Source organism: Lutra lutra, chromosome 9, assembly GCF_902655055.1.
Source record: "Lutra lutra chromosome 9, mLutLut1.2, whole genome shotgun sequence".
Classification (NCBI taxonomy): Eukaryota; Metazoa; Chordata; class Mammalia; order Carnivora; family Mustelidae; genus Lutra; species Lutra lutra.
In genome coordinates, this window is record NC_062286.1 from 41454707 (window position 1) to 41476523 (window position 21817).

A 21817-nucleotide genomic window follows, 5' to 3' on the forward strand; every position below is an offset into this window, starting at 1 on the left:
AAAAAGATTTTATTTGACAGACAGAGATCACAAGTAGGCAGAGAGGCAGGCAGAGAGGGGGTGGGGAAGCAGGCCCCCTGCTGAGCAGAGAGCCTGATATGAGGCTTGATCCCAAGACTCTGGGATCATGACCTGAGCTGAAGGCAGAGGCTTTAACCCACTGAGCCACCCAGGCGCCCCTAAAAAATTTTTTTAAATTCTATTTACTTATTTGACAGAGAAAGAGAGAGAAACCACAAGTGGGGGTGGGGGTGGCAGGCAGAGGGAAAGGGAAAAGCAGGCTCCCCAAGAGGGATCTGTCTGTCTCATATTCCCAACTGTCCTTAAAACAGCCCATCCCGATGGGATGCCTGGGTGGCTCAGTTGGTTGGACAACTGCCTTCGGCTCAGGTCATGATCCCGCAGTCCCGGGATCGAGTCCCGCATCGGGCTCCCAGCTCCGTGGGGAGTCTGCTTCTCCCTCTGACCTTCTCCTCGCTCATGCTCTCTCTCACTGCCTCTCTCTCAAATAAATAAATAAAGTCTTTAAAAAAAAAAAAAAAACAAAAAAAAACCCAGCCCATCCTGTCCAATTATGATACCATCATCTTGGGGATTCAGAAAGGTCTCATATCTACTAGAAGGTCCTAATCCACAGAGCTCAGATTCTTAGGGAATTTTTTTCTTCTTTTGGTAACTTTTTACTTTTATATAGTTTAAAACTTAAAACAACAGTGCAAAGAACTCCATATATTCTTTACCTAGATTGATTGTTTACATTTTGCCCCCTTTGCTTTATTATTGCTCTTCCTACTCTATCAGAGTTAATTGTATACACTATTCCACCTTACTCTAAATAACTGTGTATTTCCTAAGGAACAAGGATATTTTCTTATATAGTCACATTAAAGTGATCAAAATCAGAAAGTTGAATGGTGATATGTTATTACCTAATTTACATTCCAAATCCAAATATTGTCAGTGTTTTTAATAACGCCACTTACAGCTATATTTTCCCTAGTCTTGGATCCAACACAGGATAGTCCATTGTATTCAGTTATACCTCTTAAGCCTCTTCATTTGAAAAAGTTCCTCAGCTTTCTCTGTCTCCCATGACAGACATTTTGGAGAATATAGGCCAGCTTATTTTATAGAATGCTCCTCAACTTGGGTATTCCAGGGGTATTCCCATAATTAAATTCAGGGCATGCATGTTTGAAAGGAATACTTCACAAGTGAGGTTGTGTCCTTCTCAGCACTCTGTATCAGGAGGCACTGGTTAGGCACTCCTAATGCTGATGATGTTAAATTGATTTCTTAAAGTAGTGTCTGCAAGGTTTCTTTACTCTAACAATACTATTTTTCTCTCTGCAATTAATCAATAATTTGTAGGAGATACTTTGAAACTATGTAAATATTGTCTGTCATCTAGCCTTCTTCCACAATTTTTAGCATCCATTGATAATTCTTGCCTAAATCAATTATTACTATGATGGCTGCAAAGTAATGACTTTCTAACTCCATCATTTCTTCTATGTAGATTAAATGGTATTCTTCTGTGAGACAAACCATAAGAGACTCTTAATCTCAGGAAACAAACTGAGGGTTGCTGGGGGGTGGGGAGGGAGGGATAGGGTGGCTGGGTGATGGACACTAGGGAGGGTATGTGCTATGATGAGTGCTGTGAATTGTGTAAAACTGATGAATCACAGACCTGTACCCCTGAAACAAATAATACATTATATGTTACTATAAATAAATATATCTATAAATATATAAATAATATTAAAAAGAAAAGAAAGAGCTCTTCCTTCTCCCCCATTTATTTATTTATTCAGGTATATTTTTGTTCTGAATATCAACTCATAGATTTTTATTTCATGCAAAGGCTTTTAATTCCATACTATTATTATTTATTTTGATGCTCAAATCTGTCTAGATTTGGTCAATGGGAGTCCCTCAAACTGGCTCCTGTGTTCCTTTGAGATGTGTGATCATTCTTGGAGCACTTCTTTGCTACCTGCCATAAGAAGATGTTCTAGGCTCATTTTGTACTTTCCCCTGTCTTACTCCAGCTATGTCATTACAGAGCTTTGGTTCCCTTTCACGGAGAACAGTATTTAGAAATGAGCATACTAGGTATGTTCATTGCTCCTGAGTTGTCTTCTTCTAGTTCTTATCAGCACACAGAACTAGGAAATTAATGTATGTATGAATATATGTATTAATTTCCATATATGTATATACATTTTTTGATCTATGAGAACCAAGACTTCCAATTCCAATGAAAGAACACAGGTGCCTTCTAATATCTCCCCTTCCACATTTGTAAATCCTTTTTCTAACAGTGAGAAACCTGGTTGACATTATCCTCAACATATTTATTCATTTGCTCAATCTTAGAAAGTATAGAAAGTAAATTCTGAATTGTCAAACCATAACACTGTGAAAAAGAAATGTACTAACTAGAATTCAATATTTGTTTATGGTAGGAAGGTTTTTAAAAAATTTTTTATTTATTTGACAGAGAGAAAGAGATCACAAGTAGGCAGAGAGGCAGGCAGAGAGACAGGGGGAAGCAGGCTCCCTGCTGAGCAGAGTGCCCGATGCCGATGCCGGGGCTCGATGCGGGGCTCGATGCGGGGCTCGATGCTGGGCTTGATCCCAGGACCCTGGGTTCATGACCTGAGCTGAAGGCAGAAGCTTAACCCACTGAGCCACCCAGGTGCCCCTATGGTAGGGAGTTTTAATATTCTTTTATACCTTACTTTCTTCGTATGGCTGGGGGAGGATTATGAAAAATTTTAATACAATAAGTGCTCTCTGTGGTTTTAAAAAGTGAATAATTTAATAAATTCTTTTAATGAAGGATTTTTATTTGTTGTAGAACTAAGTCTTTCAAAGTTTTAGTCTTGAAATTTAATTTTAATGATTCAGATATATTATGTTAAAATGAAACTTATTTAGTTCTTACCCTGGCATCAGGATTATCATCGAATTGTGTTCTAATAAATGTATCAAAAGAATCCCAGTAGTTTTCAGTTAGATTACCACCCAAAGACCATAAATAACAGAATACAAAAGTCTGACATAGCATTGTATTCAGTTTTGTTTGTTCCTGAAAAAACAAAGAGAAAGAGTTTTAGTATTTTATTTGTTAATATAACAAGAATCCTTAAATTGCAAAGCCTGAAGATTGTTTTCTTTTGTTGAGACACATGCATTTTAAAAAGGGCATGGTATATGTTTCTTAGAGTTGACTCAGTAGTCCACAGAGCAATGTTTTATACAAGTACAAGATAATGAATGGCAAGGGATATGTAGAAAAAAGCTCAAGGTTGTCTTTTAGTGGACTATTATCACTTTGTTTACACCTGCATGAAGTTATATTTAAGCAGCTGCTAGCCAGAAACATACTGGGAATGTGTTGCAGAATGTGTTGCAGACTATAGGGAATTTAAACATTGAGTACAAGAGTAAACTATAGGTTCTCTGACATTCCTTCCAATTTTGAGATTCTATGAATCTATTTACAATCATTACTCCTTTAAAAAATTAACTTGAAAATCAAATGATCATTTTATAGAAAATTTAGTTATCTATTTACAAAGCATCTATACAACAATCTCATTTTCCTAGCTTTATAGCAAGGAGAAAAACCTTTCATACCATTGTCAAATTAACTCCATCCTTCCCAAGTATCAAAGACTCCAATAAGCAGCAGAGTGTAGTAACTTTGCTGATGTCCACTTGTGGGATTGCTTGGCCACATTTTTTATTGATAAAATGTAAACCATCATCAACATAACGTTGGAAAAGATTCAGTATATACTCTTGGGTGTCCTCATTCAACTGAAAATCATACAAACAAATAATATTTCAGTAAGACCAGATGAAATATGCAATTAAATTTAGAAATGAATTAGTTTAAATCTGTGTATTACAATATAGTCTGTGACTTTTAGATTAAAGGGTAAAAACATCACAAGATATGAAACAAATTGAAATTTTTAAAAATCTGTGGTTTGGAAGAAACATATGAGGAGATTCTGGGTAGTGGTAGCAGACAGTGTCCTATATTGTGAAAATGCCAAAGACTTGACCTGGAACTAATAAGCACTTACAGCAATGTTACAGGATGCAAGGTCAAGATACAGAAGTCAGTTCCTATATACTTGCAATGGATAATTGGAATTTGATATGGAAAATATAACACCATTTATATTAGCACAAAAAATTAAATACTTAGGTGTAAATCCAACAAAATACGTACAAGGGCAAAGTAAGGAAAACTACAAGACTCTGATGAAAGAAGATAGAGATGACCGAAGTAAACAGAAAGATATTCAATGTGTATGGATGGGGGATCCAATATTGTTAAGATGTCAACACTTCCTAACTTGATCTATAGATTCACTATAGTCTGAATCACAACAAGCAGGCTATTTTGTGTATATCAGCAAACTGATTATAAAGTTTATATGGATAGTTGAAATACCCAAAATAGCACATTGTTGAAGAACAAAGTTGGAAGAGTGACGATATCTGACTTTAAGAATTACTAAAAAGCTACAGTAATCAAGACAGTGTGATAAGGGCAAAAGAACAGACTCATAGATAAATGGAACAGAATAGAGAACCCAGAGATAGACCCATACAAATGTAGTCAACCATCTATCACACAGGAACAAAGGGAATCCACTGAAGAAGGGATGATGTTTCCTTCCTTCTTTCCTTCCTTTTTAAAGACTTTTATTTATTTGATGGAGAGAGAGAGAGGCAGAGCGGCAGGCAGAGGGAGAGAGAGAAGCAGGCTCTCTGCTGAGCAGGGAGTCCCACATGGGGCCCGATCCCAGGACCCTGGGATCATGACCTGAGCTGAAGGCAGATGCTTAACCAACTGAGTCACCCAGGCATGCCAGGATGGTGTTTTCAGTAAATGGTGTTGGAACAACTGGACATCCATATATAAAAAAACATGAATGTAGCCACTGATATTACACCTTTCACAAAAGTTAACTCAAAGTGGATCACAGACATAAATGTGAAAAGCAAAACTATAAAACTTCTAGAAGATAACAGATAAAAATCTAGATGACCTTAAGTTTGGAAATGGGTTTCAGATATAATGCCAAAAGCTCAATCCATGAAAGAGAATCTGGTAAGTTGGACTTTGTTAAAATTAAAAACTTGTGTTCAGTGAAAGGCTGTTAAGAGAATGAAAAGCCGGGCTGGGGGAAAATTTTTACCTGACAAAGAACTTGTATCCAAAAAATTGCAAAGAACTTGTAAAGCTCAAAAAGAGTAAACAGCCCAATAAAAATGGAGCAAGATTGAGCAGGCACCTCACCAAAGGAGATAAACGATGACAAATAAGCATATGAAAAGACACTCATGATCACACATTAGAGAAATGCACATTAAAACAAGGAGACATATCTATTTGAATGGCGAAAAGCTAAAACACCAACATCACCAAATGCTGGTAAGGATGTGCAGCAAGATTTCTCATTCATCGCTGGTGGGAGTGCAGAATGGTACAGCACTTTGGAAGACAAACAGGCAGTTTCTTAGAAAGCTAAATAAAATTTTACCATACGGAGACAGCTGGGTGGCTCAGGTGGTTAAGCGTCTGCCTTAAGTTCAGGGCATGATCCCAGGGTTGTGGGATTGAGTCTCGCAACAGGGCTCTGTGCTCAGTGGGGAGACTGCTTCTCGCTCTGCCTCTGCAGCTCCCCCTGTTCCTCTCCCTGCTTGTGCACATGCTCTCTCTCACTCTGTCACTCTCTCTGACAAATAAATAAAGTCTTAAAATTTTTTTTTTACCATATGATCCAGCAATCACACTCCTAGATATTTTACCTAAATGAACTGAAAACTTAAGTCTACACAAAAACCTGCTCACAGATGTTTATAGGAGCTTTCTTCATAAATGCCAAAACCTGGAAGCAATCAAGATAGCCTTCAGCGGGTGAATGGATAAGCTTGGTAAATCCATACAATGGAATATTACTCAGAACCAGAAAGAAATGAGCTATCAAGCCACAGAAAGACATGAAGGAAACTTAAAAACATATTATTAAGTGAAGAAGCCAATTTGAAAAAGCTACATACTGTATGATTCCGATTACTTGACATTTGGAAAGGACAAAACTATAGAGACAGTAAAAAGATCAGCGGTTGCCAAGGGTTGGGAGGGGTATGGATGGATGAGTAGCACAGATTTTAAGTCAGTGAAACGATTATGTATGATACTGTAAGGGTGGACACATGACATTACACATTTGTCATAACTCACAGAATTGTGTAACAGAGAGAGTGAACCCTAACGTAAACTATGCTCTTTGGTTAATAGTAATGTGTCACTAATGTTTCGTCAATTTGAACAAATCACTTTTAACAAATATACCATAAATGGGGGATGTTAGTAGGAAAAACTATGTTTGGAGGGGAAGGAGTGTATGATAATGCTCTGTACTTCCCATTAAGCTTTTCTATAAACCTAAAAGTGCCGTAAGTAATATAGCCTTTTGATTTAAAAGAAAAGTAAATTTGCGAAGGTTTAAAATCTTATAGTCATGATGAGTTCTCGATTCTGAGGCTTATTTTCTTTTATAATGTGCTCTGAAACTAGAACATATTATTGTTCCAATGTTGATGCCTAAGAATGAAAAAAACAATTGTTTTCTGTTTCATCTTTGCAGGGGGAGAGGCAGAAAGAAGATGGCTCTCTGGAATGGGGGCTGGGACGGGGGCACAACACTTCAAAGAAAGAGGACTTCTATTTTAGAATGGAGAGGGTACAGAAGGTGATATAGACCTGAGTAGTTCCATATAATAATTTGGGATGTCTCCTCTGAGATTAGAAGACATCTTGGGTCAGAAACCTAAGATTGGGTGGGAGGGAAACTCATTTTCTTTTCTCTCAGAGATGTTAGTGGCTCTTACAATCTAAAAACAATGACAGTGCCTGGATTAAAATGTTCTTCATTGTGATTCCTTCTCATTATCCCAAGCCATCTGCAAAGTCTTTTTTAATGGCCCAACCCGTTCTAGCTGTTTTTGGGGGACTTAAGGAAGCGTTTGTGCTTGCAGGCAGAGGAACCAATCTGGGGAGAAGCCAGGCAGAGTGGCCAGGAATCAGAGCGGCGAGGCAGCGGGGCAGGCTGAGGTAACAGATAATGAGGACGGATCTGGGGAGGATATAAACATTTCTGGAGGTTCTCAAGAATTCTTAGGGACAGGCAGTAGGTTCAGTATTGTAATTTCCCTCCATGAAGCTCAATGAAGTCTCTTAATTTACTACAGTTTGGGCAGGCAAGGGCCTCCATCCTGACAGACGGATATGTTATGGTGTATCTGGTTGTACTTACTTTTTTAGAAATACTCTTCATCCATGTTTTAACATAAGGCATCCATTTCAGTTCTTCGGGATCCACAAACACCATTCCACATCGACTGACTGTTGCAGGAGAGGCAACCCTTAGATCTTGCACCTGCAGTTGAAGGAAGTTGAACAAAAAATAGCTAATAATACTTCCTAATTCTTCACCTTTAATGCTAATGGATCACATGTTTAAACTTAACACTGAAAGGCTTTGTAGGAAAGGGAGACAGACAGCCTTAAGTAATCGAAAATGGAGGAAGAAAGGTAAGTGAGGCATAAGGTGAAAAAAAACCCTAAAGAGGATAATGCCAAATCCTTCCCATAAGGATTTGGCATTATCCTCTTCACTTTTGTCTTCTTCACTTTTTCATTCTTATATCGGATACCAAGCTGAATGCCTAGCACACGGTAGGCATTCAATCAATGTTTGATGAATGGGTACAGCAGGGGTGGTATCGTCCAGAATACCACACAATTAGGTCCACAATCCTTTTCCAATCCCTTCACCAAATATTCATACCACAGAGAGATAATTTATTCATAGTAAATATAACGTTTTTTAATTAAAAAAAAATTTTTAATAGAATTTTTTTAAACTTGGAAAGCATTTCAAATCATGTAACATCATCAATATATTTATTAACTATCTCCAAAAGAAAGGAAACAAGTGCTGAGGAAGATAGAATTTATTGTATTTCCTGTTTATAGAGAGACAGGAATATTTGAGAGTCTTTTGTTCTCAGGATGCACACTCTACTATGAAAGGACAATTTAATAAGGATGTAAACAATTTAGTATGTAAACAAAACACCATGGTAGGCCTTACAGATAGTAAACAATTTATCAGCAAGAAAAAAAATATTGATGATAGCATGCCAGTCTAATGAATGATTTCACACCACAGTAAGACATATGTATTTACCTCAAAAAGCATGTGGATTTGAGGTGTAAGTTTGATCCTCTCACTGTTAGCCAGACAAAGCATCTTGTTATCATCCAACACTGTATTCATATTTTCAATCCAAAGAGCATCCACGGGCCCATCACTGATGATCCATTTATGGTCTTCTGAAGTGTCATTCACAGCTGCTCGGACACTTAGTGCCATCAGACCATCTTTCCACTCCAAGGTTACATTATTAACTTCGCCGTATAATTCACCCATTGTAATCGATTTAGGATTAAGAACATAAGTTTTAACTGGTTGGTAAAAGGGATTGTCTATACCAAGTTTTCGCAAATTCCCTAAAGTTTCTGCTAGTATTTTGTAAACTGTGGTCTTGCCACCTCCTGTTGGCCCAACTAACATCACACCGTGTCTTACCAGCATAGTTTCATAGAACTGTATCACTTTTTTAACCATACATGCCTCAGGCTGAAGATTCTGTCTATTTATGACATCTATAATTGTTGACTGCAATATACCATAATCATGTTCTGGAATTTGGACTCCAGGAAAAAGATCAGATATGATTCCACTGAAAAAAAACAAAAATAAAATCATTGATCATTGATATTTCTCAATATTTATTACAATCATTGATTACAATGAGTCTTACTTTTCCCCTTAATCTTTTCTTCTGAACACGCACAGTACTAGTCTGTCTTGTGTGTTATACCAGAATCTAACATTTCTCTGAATTGTGTATGATTTTTTTTTGTTTCTTGTACAGTAGACAAATGGTCTTAAGTATATTGGGAAGTTTTTGAGGTAAGGAATATCTCTTATGTTGTTTGTATTGTCCACAGTACATGGCATAGTATCAAATATATAGAAAGTGATTAATTTATCAGTTTATTTTAAAAATTATATTTATATCCCAATTTTTTCCAAAAGCATTTATGCATGCTTATTACTGTATGGATATTCAGAAAAATAAGATAGAAATAGAAATAGAAACTAATAGTAGGTTTTAAAAAAAGGAATAAAGGAAAAATTAACTGTTTCTATGAGAAGCAGACAATATGGGATGTTTCTATGGGTAAAAAAAGAAGCTAAATCCCTACCTCATACTATATACACAAATACATTTGAGATATAATAAAGACTTCCATATAAATGACAAAAATACTAGATGAAAATATAATATATTTTGCAACACTGTGGTGTTGCAAATAAATTGCAAATAAATAAGAAGGTCTCTATTTTTACTTTATTTATTTATTTTAAAAAATTTTTAGATTTAAATTTTAGCTAATTAGGGGTGTCTGGCTGACTCAGCTGGTTGTGTCTGCGTTCAGCTCAGGTTATGATCCCAGGGTCCTGGGACTGAGCCCCAAATCAGGTCTCCCTGCTCAGTGGGGAGTCTGCTTCTCCCTCTGCCCCTCCCCATGCTCATGTTCTCTCTCTCTCTTTAAAATAAATAAACAAAAATCTTCTGAAAATAAATTTTAGTTAGTTAACATATAGTGCAATATGGGTTTCTGGAGTAGAATTCAGTGATTCATCACTTACATACAACACCAGTACTCATCAAAACAACCGCCTTTTTTAATACTTATCACCCATCTAGCCCATCCAAGAAGCTCTTTCTAATGAAGACAAGAAATCTACAACTGTTATTTAAAAAGTTGATAAAGTGAAAAAATAAAAACAAACAAGCAAAAAACCACAAACTGTGAGATAAAAGGCTTTAGAAAAGTATTTCCAATTTTTATACCAGATAAAGTTTATGATTTCCTACAAATCAATAAGAAAAAGAGCACAATAGAAATATGCCCTAAAAATAATAAATATAAATGACTAATGAACCCAAGAAATAATGCTTAATGGCACTAATAATTAAAGAAATGCATATTAAAATAGTGTATGACTTCTGGTCACTCTCTGAAACATTCAAAAGGAAGTAGGTATTATCATAAAATCATTTATATAAATGTAAATATCTACATTTGTCCAATATCTACATTGGACAATATCCAAATAGAATCTATCTAAATTAAAAATATCCATACTCTATAAAACCTAGGAAATTTACTAGAATCTCATTATAGAGGTATCACAGGTGTGGAAAGATAAATGTATAGGAATTTTCATCATTGTGCTCTGCCAAAGGGGAGTAGACATGTGTCTACTCAGAGGATCTGACAGGGGACAAAAGCAAATCAGAAGATCTGACAGAGGACAAGAGCAAAGGGAACTCCAGCATAGTCATAAATGGACATCCCAGGATGAAAAATGTACAGCAGGGTAATGGGCAAGCAGTGCAGATTAGAGCAGGAGGACAGAGGGCTCTAAGGAGATAAATTTGGTAGAATGTTTTATATAATTGAAGGTCTTTTCTTTTTTTAAAGGAGATTTACACATACCCTGAGAGAATTTGGAAATAAATTACTGATAAATTTGTAGGAAAGTAGGTAAAGAATTAAAAAATAAAAACTAAGAAAATTAACAGATGTAGGGAAAGGATAATAAAAACAAGGGAAACATAGCTCAGCTGTGGATACTATTTATATAGCTGTAATAAATTATGGGAACCCTGGACATTTAGCTTTAGTTAGATGGCAACGTAACTGCAGGGGGAGGTGAGAGGTCCACATGCATACCCTCATCTCCCATTTACTCTATAGAGCATATCTAAAACTGAAAAATCAAGAAATAGCATAAATACAGTACTTAAAACTATGGAGGGAAATAACAAAACAAACAAATAAAAGAATTGAAAAATGATTGCCTTTAGGGAAGTGGGAATTGGTAAAGGGCATGGAGCTAGTTTCTCATGAGACTAATTTATTATACTTTTTACAACTATATACATAGATGACTTGGATAAACATAAAACTTAATGGTAAAAGTAGAAATAGATAAAAGCCCTCACATTTATATTAAGCCCCAAACCTGGTTTTTTGGGGTCAGGAATTTCTCTTAGATCAGAACTTGTAACCAAATGCTAATTCGTATAACACACAGCCTAATGACCAATATTGTGAAAAAAAGAAATGATTGGTGCTTAAGCTTTAGGATCTTTATTTTAAACTAGTATTTTTTTTTCTGTTTTAGGTAATTATACTGTTGGTAGTGGTGGTATTTTAAATTATTTTTATTAATATATAATGTATTATTTCCCCCAGGGATACAGGTCTGTGAATCGTCAGGCTTAAACATTTCACAGCACTGGCCATTGCACATACCCTCCCCAATGTCCATTACCCAGCCACCCTCTCCCTACTCCCCAACCCCCAGCAACCCTCAGTTTGTTAAACTAGTATTTTTAAAACTGTAATAAGTATCTCCAGAAAAGATGAGGATGTTATTTTCTTGTTAGAGACAGACATAACTGAAGAGAAGACTATCCTTTACTTCCACCCAGCCGCTATGCCTTATTCTGTAACATCTAGAAACTTACCTGAACAGAACAGCATCGTCTGTTAGGAATTTTGGCAAGTTGGAGTCTCGTAAAGCTCTTATCAATACCACGTCTTCACTTAGGTCTGGATTCTCCCTTTTTAAAGACCTAAATTTAAAGGGATGATCAGATGATGTTGCAAGAACCCAGTACTTCTGAGCGTGATTTTCCAAACCTATAGGTTAGGGAGTCTACTTGCAAAAAGCTGTGGAAGGCACCCCCTGTGGATTCCTGCTAAAGGAGAGAATCATTTTTCCTTACATGCCCACTGTCCGTCTCCATCAGATCACAGGACAGATCAGGCACTGGCTACAGGCTTTGAGAATGACAAAGGTATTTTTTCAACCTCCCTGCATCAATCCAGACTTTATTCAACCTGAATTTACAGCTTCCCAAATAAACCATAATGATTCACATCGCTGTGACTTTCTTTTCTCTCAGCCCAGAAAGTCCTGCTTTGCTCTTTTGACACCTCTTAATTCTTCTTCAAAACCCAGCCCGGTTACTCTCTCCTCCAGAAAGCTCCTCTGTGGCTCTCATCAGCAAACCCTGGGCTTGACCCTGTTATGGCTGTCCCCATGCACTGTGTCCTAGATGACTGTTCCTGTGTCTGTCCTGCCCGCTGGCCTGTGGTTGTGTTACTGAAGTGCAAGTATATCTGGACCCCTCAGTGTCCCTGGTCTTTACATGGCAATCTTATAAAAGGGTAAAGTGCTGTATCTGGGAGGTTGAAAGAAAGAACAGAGTAGGGCAGGGAGATTTGTGTGGAGCCTAGGGGCCTGGAGAAGGGGCCCTGGATGTGTGGAGCCCAAGCTAGTAAGTTATGGCCTAAAAAGAAGGACTAGAGAGAAGGTAGATTCCCTCCGAGACTCTGGATGAAGAATCCCTCAGAAGTAGAGGTTTCAAGAGGTTATAAAGGGAGAAGTTGGGGCTTAAAAAGAAGAAAACTAGAAAGCTGGTTTACTAGAAACTACAAAGCGGCTAGGGTTGGACCATACCGGAAAGGCAGAGGCGGAGCCTAGGACAGAAGCCTGGACTGAGGGCACAAGGAGGAAACTGAAGTTTCTCTCAAGGCTTCAGGCTTTCTCAGGTGACGGTATGACTTAACTTACTGTATGTGCATAACAAACGGTGCCTTTTAAGTCTAGTCATCCTATCTCACGGTGGTAAAGGCTTTTGTAGCTAAAACTCAAGTGAAATAAGTCAAGCAGAGAAAATCAATTATCATATGGTTTCACTTACCTGTGGAGCATAAGGAATAACATGGAGGCCATTAGGAGAAGGAAAGGAAAAGTGAATTGGGGGAAATTGGAGGGGGAGACAATGAGAGACTGTGGACTCTGAGAGACAAACTGAGAGTTTTAGAGGGGCGGGGGTGAGGGAATGGGTGAGCCTGGTGGTGGGTATTAAGGAGGGCACTATTGCATGGAGCACTGGGTGTGGTGCATACACAATGAATCTTGGAACACTGAAAAAATAAAATTAAAAACAAAAAACAAAAAGCAACCCTCAACGTATGCAGTGAGTTCAGGGGAAATGAAAGCTAGCTAAAGCCTGGTTGAGAGACTCCGGTTAAGTCTAGGGCCAACTGGGACTACCCAGGAGGAGAGTGGCCCCATTTGGCTGCGGCGTGGGAGTGTCAAGGTAAAATGATGGCAGTGGCAGCTCACATTTTCGAGTCACCTTCTATCTTGCTTCAAGAGCTGTGGTGAATTAGCCATTTGCTTTACTTAGATGATTTAGAATTTCACTCTTGACCCCTTTGGCTTCTTACCCGGCCATGACCAGTACAGACTTCACCGCTCTCATGCCAAAGTCGTAGTGATCCTGCTGAGAGAGCTGTTCACTGCAAAGCTTATACATCTGTGTCATTTTTCTTGCTAATATTTTACTGGATTCAAATCCTTCCGAATATAGAATTACCTGGAAGGGGAAAGTACAATGCAATGCTTCTTATATTGTATTGACAGCGATATATAAGAATACCAATGTATGCAAAATCTATGTTAGGCATTATACCTCTCCGAGTTGTTACATTATTTAACAAAGAAATTTGAAGATTGAAAGGAAAAGGGTCTTCTGTATTACAACAAGGTGAAAGGTGGGATATTACACAGGGATGCTTGAGCAGTGATTCTGTTTCCTTTCTATAGAAAAAGATGTGGCCTTAGTGACATTGGGTTCAAGAACAGTAGAGCCCCCTGTTTGAAAATGTTCATATCACAGAGGCTGGATGGTGTTGTAAGGCCTGTGTACAAAGGCAAGACTTGAGTTTCTCCGATCAGACACGAACACCACCTTGTGGACAGAATCAGTGACAGCTGGGTGCTCCCTTTAGGCCTCCTGAGTATCAAGGGAAGCTACACAGATTTGCAGCCTTCCTCTGCCCTAAGAGGCTACTTGGCTTCTGACAAATTTCTGCATTCTTGGTTAAATAAATTGGGTGATGACCTTGGAGGTGAGTGTGGAACCTTTCCTCAATCCACTACCTACTCAAATCACTGCAGCTGGCCTCAGAATCGGGATATGAAATGAGGTAGACAATTAAATTCGTCGATTTATTTCAGATTTAGGGGCCTACTATATTCCAGATACCATTCTGGGCACTGGGGATGTAGCAGTTACACACACACGCGCAAAACACCAAAGCATTCTGTGTGATAACAGTCACATCCACGCTGAAGAGTAATGTATAACTTTTGCCAGGGTGTAGTCATAAAGGAAACTTCCTCCTTCAATAGAATCAAATAGTAAGTAAAACATGCTTAAATTTTTTCTGCTTTATAATGTGAAGCTCACCTCTGCAATCAAAGCATAATTTGGAACCATCATTGCAAAGGGTCTAAACAGGGCTTTCAAGTTATCTGGCAATTCGGTTCTGCCCGCGTATCCAGGATTCATTGTGATAAAGGCTGCACAAGTCATGACCAACTTGATTTCCCGCCCTTCAAACATGAATCTAGACAGCTGTTTGAAAGAAGGAGAAAATACAAGTTAACACTTCTCTAGATATTTGGAAATTCTTTCACATAAGCACAGCTTGAGTATAAAACGTGTATATGGAACATTCAAGCAAAGACTACCAGCCCAGTGAATCCTGCTGTTGGACAACCCAGAACGTTTCTCTCCTGATTCCGTACTACCCACCCCCAATCTCTGCTGGGCTCAGTAGTTCCTACTTTTTGCTTCTCTGACCCTGCTTTGCCCAAATTGTCCCTTTCTGGCCCAGTCCTATAATATTTTAGGCCTCAACCTCTTTTGCTGAGACTCCTCAATTCAAGTTAGATGCAATGGCCCTGAAACCTTCTCCACCCCTACTTTCTCCCCAGGAAATTCTAAGGGGATCAGAGTCCTTGAGTGTGAGAGGCCCCACTGTTGGGGCGGGCACCCCGCCTCCACTCTCATTCAAGGGCAAACACTGCCAAGCATCTGCTGCAGATGAGGTACAGGGTTAGGTGTGGAGGTGAGGAGCTGAGGAAGACTCACATGGGGGGGCCCCCAAGAAGCTCCCAGGCCTATAGTGTGGCAGATATGGAACCTGGGGCTGAGCACTACAATAGATGCCCCACTGGAGGTGTGTGCAAAGCCCACAGGAGGAGCAGGGAATCGCTTCTTGCCCTTTTGGCTAAGATCAAGTGTAGGAGGAGCGGGAAAGCCGGCTTGGCCTGAAGAATGAAGAAGGGCATTTGTTGTGGACAAGCAGGGGGAGCCATCTGGTCAAAGGGAGCCACGCATGGTCAGGAAATGACCAGATACTCACTTTACTAAAGGGTGAAGTTCCAAGAGGAAAGTGTAGCTAGGCCGAGGCCTGAGCATCAAGAAGAGTCTTACCTGCTGGGCTAAGGAATTTAGACTTTTGTCCTGTGGTTGGGGGAAACAGAGAACAATGCTGGGAAGAGTGATAGGATCAAAGGTAGCAGTGGGGAGGCTGGACAAACTATAGAGGGGGAACAAGTAGGGAATTATTATTGAACAAGTGACAAGATCCAGATTTATGGAGTTACCATCAGTGATGAGAGGCATCTAGCAGATAAAATTAAATGGACTTGATGATGGCTTAGATTCTCGGGTTGATGGTAATGGGGGGGGGATGGGAATCCAAGATGAATGCCAGGTTTCTAACTGGGCCATGGGAGGAAGGCATTATTAGCAAACACAAAGAATACAGGGAAGACTAGGAGATGTGTCGTAGCCAGGAGGAGAAAACGCTGGGCAGTACAATGGAGACCAGGCCTGAGGCCATTAAATAGCTGCTGTGCTATTCTTCATCTATTCCAGGGGATCAATTCCACTCCACCCATCTCAGATGTCTTCCTCCCTTCCTGTTTTCTCACATTAGTGCCCTACAGTTGGCAGTGCTTCTGTCCTGCCTCCATTCGTGTTAGTCCTTCTCTCTTACTCCCCATGCTCTGCTCTCAGCTAAATGCTCAGCAAGGTAATAGTAACTTATGAGTTATGCTGTATCTGGAGGTCCCTGCATTTAAAACAGGCCTCCTCTGAGGATGTGGGAGGCAGGAGAGTGTGTAGTTGAAGGAGCTCAGACTTTAGGGTCACATAGATTTAGTTATCTTGGTTTGTGGTGTCCCCAGAAATATTTTTAATTTCTTTGAATCCCTTTCATCTATAATCTTGGGAAAATGCCTTCTACTTAATGTAGGTGTGGTGTGAAAATGAAATAAATGAAAAGTACAATGCCTTGTACAATTTAGTGACTCATTGAAGTCCAATTTCTGCTTTCTTTTTACTTTTTCTATTATTTGCTTTTTTGCAGAGGTGAAAATCAAAACATTTAGCAACTCTTTATCAGGGCACCTTCCAGTGAGAATGGCCTCCAACCCTAGAGCTACAGCTGGGTCCAGAGCACCCCCCTGCTACACCAGGATGAACCCTCATGGCTGGATCTAGCAAAGAACCGGTGCTCTTTAGGAAGGGGACAAGGTAGTGGTGAGGGACCTTCTAGGGACTCAGGGCAACAAGTATTTAAATACTAAACAACTGGCAAGCCTGTTGTGGTTTGTATAGGCTGAGAGCCTGGGATTATGCAAGACTCCTCTTTTATTTTTCTGCCTGCATTAGGCTGAGCCTGGGGCCGTGATGAAGGCAGTGGAGTCCATAAGAGGTGCAGGGGAGAAACCTAACAGAGAAGTAAATGTCAAAGGCAAGAACAAGAAGGGTGAAGAGGAAAACTGGAGGTCGAGCGGACAGGGACAGGGTGTGAGCGGATGCGTGTGCACATGCATGCAGGGAGGTGTGTGTTGGGGGTGGGAAGAACAGAGTTCCTGAGGGGAGAGACTGAGTGTCACCATCTCTGTATCTCCAGGTCCCCACAAAGCATCTGACATATAGTTGTTTCTGTGTTACTTGGATGAGGAATTAATTCAATCAGCTATGTCTTATTGCTGTAGTCCTCACCAATTATACTGGAAACATGGGTAGACATGTTAAAGTTAGCATTGTTCTTCCTAAAATGCAACATGCTGTCAGCTATTTACAGACCTAAGAAATGCTACTTCCATGGACAATTGCCTCATACCTTACCTTTGCAGCCTTGGCATTCCTAATGGTAATAAGTTGCTGTGCAATGACCGACAAAACTTCTATGTCAATTCGATTAAATTCATCAAAGCAGCACCAGGCCCCTGACTGTGCCAGACCACTGAAGAAGCGCCCCATCATCTGAAATCGAAATACTGCCGTTCAACTTTGTGTTTTATGTTTACGTTAGGTTTATGCTTAGTTTTATGTGAATGCTGGGCTATGTTAGAAGTTAGTGCCTTTTATAAGAGGTCCAGACTTTCTTCCTTTGTAGGTCTGCTGTGGGGCCTGATAATTTGCATTTCTCACAAGTTGCCATGTGATGATAATGCCGGTGGTCCAGAGTTAAGACTTTTGAGAAACACTGCTCTAGAATTTGGCTTTTCGAAGAGAACCGGTGAGAGCTGACATCACCCAGGGGATGTGAGAAATGCAAAATTTCAGATCTTCCCCTAGACCTCCAGAATCAGAATGTGCACTATGAGATCTTCATGTGATGCACAAGCACAGTAAAGCTGGAAAAACACTGCTTTAGAAGAAGAAAGCTGAAAATAAATTAAAAAACGACCTGTTAATCCTGATGCTTGGAATGTGCTCCTTTTTTTTTTTAAAGATTTTATTTATTTATTTGACAGAGAGAGATCACAAGCAGGCAGAGAGGAAGGCAGAGAGAGAGGAGGAAGCAGGCTCCCTGCTGAGCAGAGAGCCCGATGCGGGGCTTGATCCCAGGACCCTGAGATCATGACCTGAGCCGAAGGCAGCGGCTTAACCCACTGAGCCACCCAGGCGCCCCTCCTTTTTTTTTTTTTTTAAGTTGTTATTTAAATTCCAGTTAGTTAACAGACAGTGTAGTATTAGTGTCAGGTGTACAACTTAGTGATTCAACAATCCCATCCATCACACTGTCCTCATCACAAGTGCCCTCTTTCATCCCCATCACCTATTTCACCCATCACCCTACCCATGTCCCCTCTGGTAACCATCAGTTGATTCTCTATAGTTAAGAGTCCGTTTCTTGGTTTGCCTCTCTTCCCCCCACCCTTTGCTCATTTGTTTTGTTTCTTAAATCCCACAGATGAGTGAAATTATACGGTATCTGTCTTGGAATGTGTTCCTGTGAATGGCAGTGCTCATGAAGTATGCATTAATTCTTCTCTATGAGCTTGATTATTCCATTAAATTCCATTATGAATCATCCTTGATATTGTAAGTACTATATAATGGGTTTACATTTTTATATTCAACCTTCAGACAAAGCAAAGAAGGCATGATTATAGTTTTAGAATAGTGCAACTTCATAAACCTTGACATGGTAAGACAAAATTATATAAACTAATGAAAGAAAGTGAAGTTGGAACAAAAAGTTGGAAGGTTATATCTAATAAAATCGTGATTTCATAAGTTGGCAGATAATACAGATACTGTAATAGACACAAATTCTTATAGATAATAGCAGTCACTAGAAGTAAAAATGAACAAACAAATACAATCAGAAACCTGATCTCTGGAGAGTAGAACTGGGTGATGTGAATCTGTTATTTTTAACTTTGGATCTTTCTATACAGTTCGAATTTTTCCACATGTAGATATTTCTTTAATTCAATTTAATTATTTTTTAAGATTGCATTTATTTATTTTAGAGAGAAAGCAGGAGGGAGAGAATCCCAAGCAGACTTCGGGCTAAGTGCAGGGCCTGATATGGGGCTTAGTCTCACGACCCTGAGATCATGATCTGAGATCATGACCTGAGCTGAAAACATGAGTCCGACACCTAACAAACTATGTCACCCAGGCGCCCCAATATTTCTTTAATCTTAAAGGGCTAGTGTAATAGATCCTTATGAACAAGGTAGAGTATAAATAAGAATAAATATTTAAATTTCTTACCGTTGAATATAATTGGTACTTTAGGGATCATCAAACTACAGACCTCAGCTATCTCTGGCCTGACACCTGTTGTGTGGACGAAATTTTAGTGAAACACAGCCATGTTCTTTCATGATATATTACATTTACATACAGTACGTGGCTGCTTTCATGCCACAACAGCAGAAAGAATGACAAGTTGCAAGCTTAAAATATTTACCACTTGGCCTTTTCTATAAAGTTTGCTGACTCCTACTCTAGAGTCGAAGATAAATGAATCATGTATATGCATCCTGTAGCTTTAAGTGTCACACAGCACACACTCGAGCCTTGGGGAATGCACAGCTCCCAGGAATGACTGAGCCTAAGTGATGACTATCTAATCATTAAAAGATGGATTCGGAGGTATAAATTCAAATTTTGAGTTGAAAAGATTGAAAACAACCAAAATTATTATGGCCCCCCCAAAAAATCACTATCATAAAACTTGACATCTCTCTGCTGAGATAATGAGGTCACTTAATAGTAGTGGGAGCACAAAGGTGAGGTGTTAGGGAGCATGAATTCTCCCCTAGATTGCTGACAGCAGTTTCCCAAACTCTTTCCTCTGCCACCTGCTCTGAAGGGAGAGGGGTCACCTTTCCTGATTATACCCTCCCAAGATTTTCTAGTCTCTCATTCCTCTTTTGTTCTGCTCCTGTAAAACTACTTCCAGCCGGGTGCCTGGGTGGCTCAGTGGGTTGAGCCTCTGCCTTTGGCTCAGGTCATGATCTCAGGGTCGCGGGATTGAGCCCTGCATCAGGCTCTCTGCTCAGCGGGGAGCCTGCTTCCCCCCTCTCTCTCTGCCTGCCTCTCTGCCTACTTGTGATCTCTTTCTCTCTCTCTCTGTCAAATAAATTAATAAAAATCTTAAACAAACAAACTATTTCCTGCCTGTGTTGCACTCCCACAGTTTTTTGTTTATTAATAAAAAGACATCCCCAGTAACCTTTTTTTTCCCCCTAAATTTTGAAAAAAGGAGCAGGGTTTTTAAAGAACATGTCCTATGAAACACTGACTTGCCAAGATGCTTCTGAACAATAAGTATGATTTACTCTGTAAAAATGAATGAATTACAGCTTACCTGGACAATTTAAATGATTGTATTCTAAATGTAGACATTATATAAGCATTCATGTAACTTTCAGAAAAATGAGACTATCAGCTCTGTGTGTTAGTGGCCAAAAGGCACCCATGGTCAAATATATTTTAGATAATAAATATATATTTATTATTTAAATAGATTTGCTGAATTAAATAAAGCTAAACAGATTTCCTAATTGGGGGACTTCATAAAGTGTTTCATATGTTACTTTGTGTTGAGAAAACCTGAAAGGGGAATAAGGCATAGGGGTCCTGTGACCAAAAACTTTGAGAACTACTGTACTAAAAAATCTTACCGTGAATTCTCACCTCCTACATATTTCATTTTCAATAGACATCTCTCTGAGTTGCTCCTCTCTTCCTGTAAACTTATTCCTTGTTCTTAGATGTCCCTGCTATTATATCTTGTATCTCATTTCACTTTTTTCTACTTAGTGACATGAAAAGATTTTTAATTTTGCCACCATTTAGTAGATCCCTCAATGGCCTTGATTCCTACCTGGACCATTCAACTCACCTTGGGTTGACTCCTGTTCCATGTTCTCTTTATCCCACTCTGACCATCCCTTGTCCTATTCGTTTCCCCCCTTGCTTGCCATCACCCCTTGTCAGGCCAGGTTGCAAGTGAGTAAGCCCATAAGGCACTTCACGGTAGTGTTCAGATGCTGGACCTGTACCTTGTAGTCCAAACCATCGGAGCAGTTGAAGACCACACACTGGATGGCAAGAGCTTTAGCTAGGTCTTTGGTCGTCTCTGTTTTCCCAGTGCCAGCGGGACCAGCCGGCGCGCCTCCCAGGTCGAGCTGCAAAGCCCCCATGAGGCAAAGGTAGCAGCGATCCTGAAGAAACACAGAAACTGTCATTGTTGAAGGGAACTGACTCAATTTATAGATCCCTTCCTTTCTATGGGAGAGGGTCATTATTTTCTATGAAAGAGTTTACAGCACTTGAGATTTACTCAAAGATTCAGGCACATGATCAATGACGCACATCTCTGCTTCACAAAGATGTACTCATGGCAGATCCTTTGAAGAATTAAGGTTGGAGGGAAGTTTTTTTGTTTTTTTTTGGATGGAACTTTTCAAGACTATTTGTTTTTAAAGACTTTACTTATTCATTAGAGAGAGAGAGAGAGAACGAGCAGGGGCTGAGAGATAGGGAGAAGCAGACTCCCCTGCTGAGCAGGGACTCCCCCGACTTGGGGCTCAATGCCAGGCCCCTGGGAATCATGATTTAAGCTGAAGGCAGATGCTTAACCAACTGAGTCATCCAGGTGCCCCTTTCCAAGACTATTTTAAGAGAGCATGTGTCACGATTAACCTGTCATCACTAACTTACCGTGAGAGGAGTAATAACTAATCTTGGGCATGCACCCAAATACTCGTAGCCATACGTGTACTGAGAGAGTGCCATCCTAGCCACGCAATTATCCAGATCTACATCCCAATAATAGCGCAGTTGTCTCTGCCAGTCGAAGGAATCAATCTCCTCTACCTATGTGATAACAATGATAGGTATATTAAATGCACTAATTTCAGGAAGAAATACATGATTTTGCTTA

The 21817-nt window shown here is 39.5% G+C and overlaps 1 protein-coding gene across 2 annotated transcripts in view; it reads right to left on the reverse strand.

Annotated features, from left to right (window-relative positions):
* DNAH6 (dynein axonemal heavy chain 6) overlaps window positions 1-21817 on the reverse strand; it is a 229344-nt gene that overhangs the window by 121893 nt on the left and 85634 nt on the right. For both annotated transcript variants that reach the window (XM_047745429.1, XM_047745428.1), the window contains exons 28-37: window positions 21595-21750; window positions 20934-21095; window positions 17251-17388; window positions 14512-14679; window positions 13487-13635; window positions 11713-11820; window positions 8289-8844; window positions 7353-7475; window positions 3649-3831; window positions 2954-3097 (exon numbers count right to left, since the gene is read on the reverse strand). In XM_047745429.1, coding sequence (XP_047601385.1) covers window positions 2954-3097; window positions 3649-3831; window positions 7353-7475; window positions 8289-8844; window positions 11713-11820; window positions 13487-13635; window positions 14512-14679; window positions 17251-17388; window positions 20934-21095; window positions 21595-21750 — 1887 coding nt within the window. The remainder of the gene's footprint in view (window positions 1-2953; window positions 3098-3648; window positions 3832-7352; window positions 7476-8288; window positions 8845-11712; window positions 11821-13486; window positions 13636-14511; window positions 14680-17250; window positions 17389-20933; window positions 21096-21594; window positions 21751-21817) is intronic.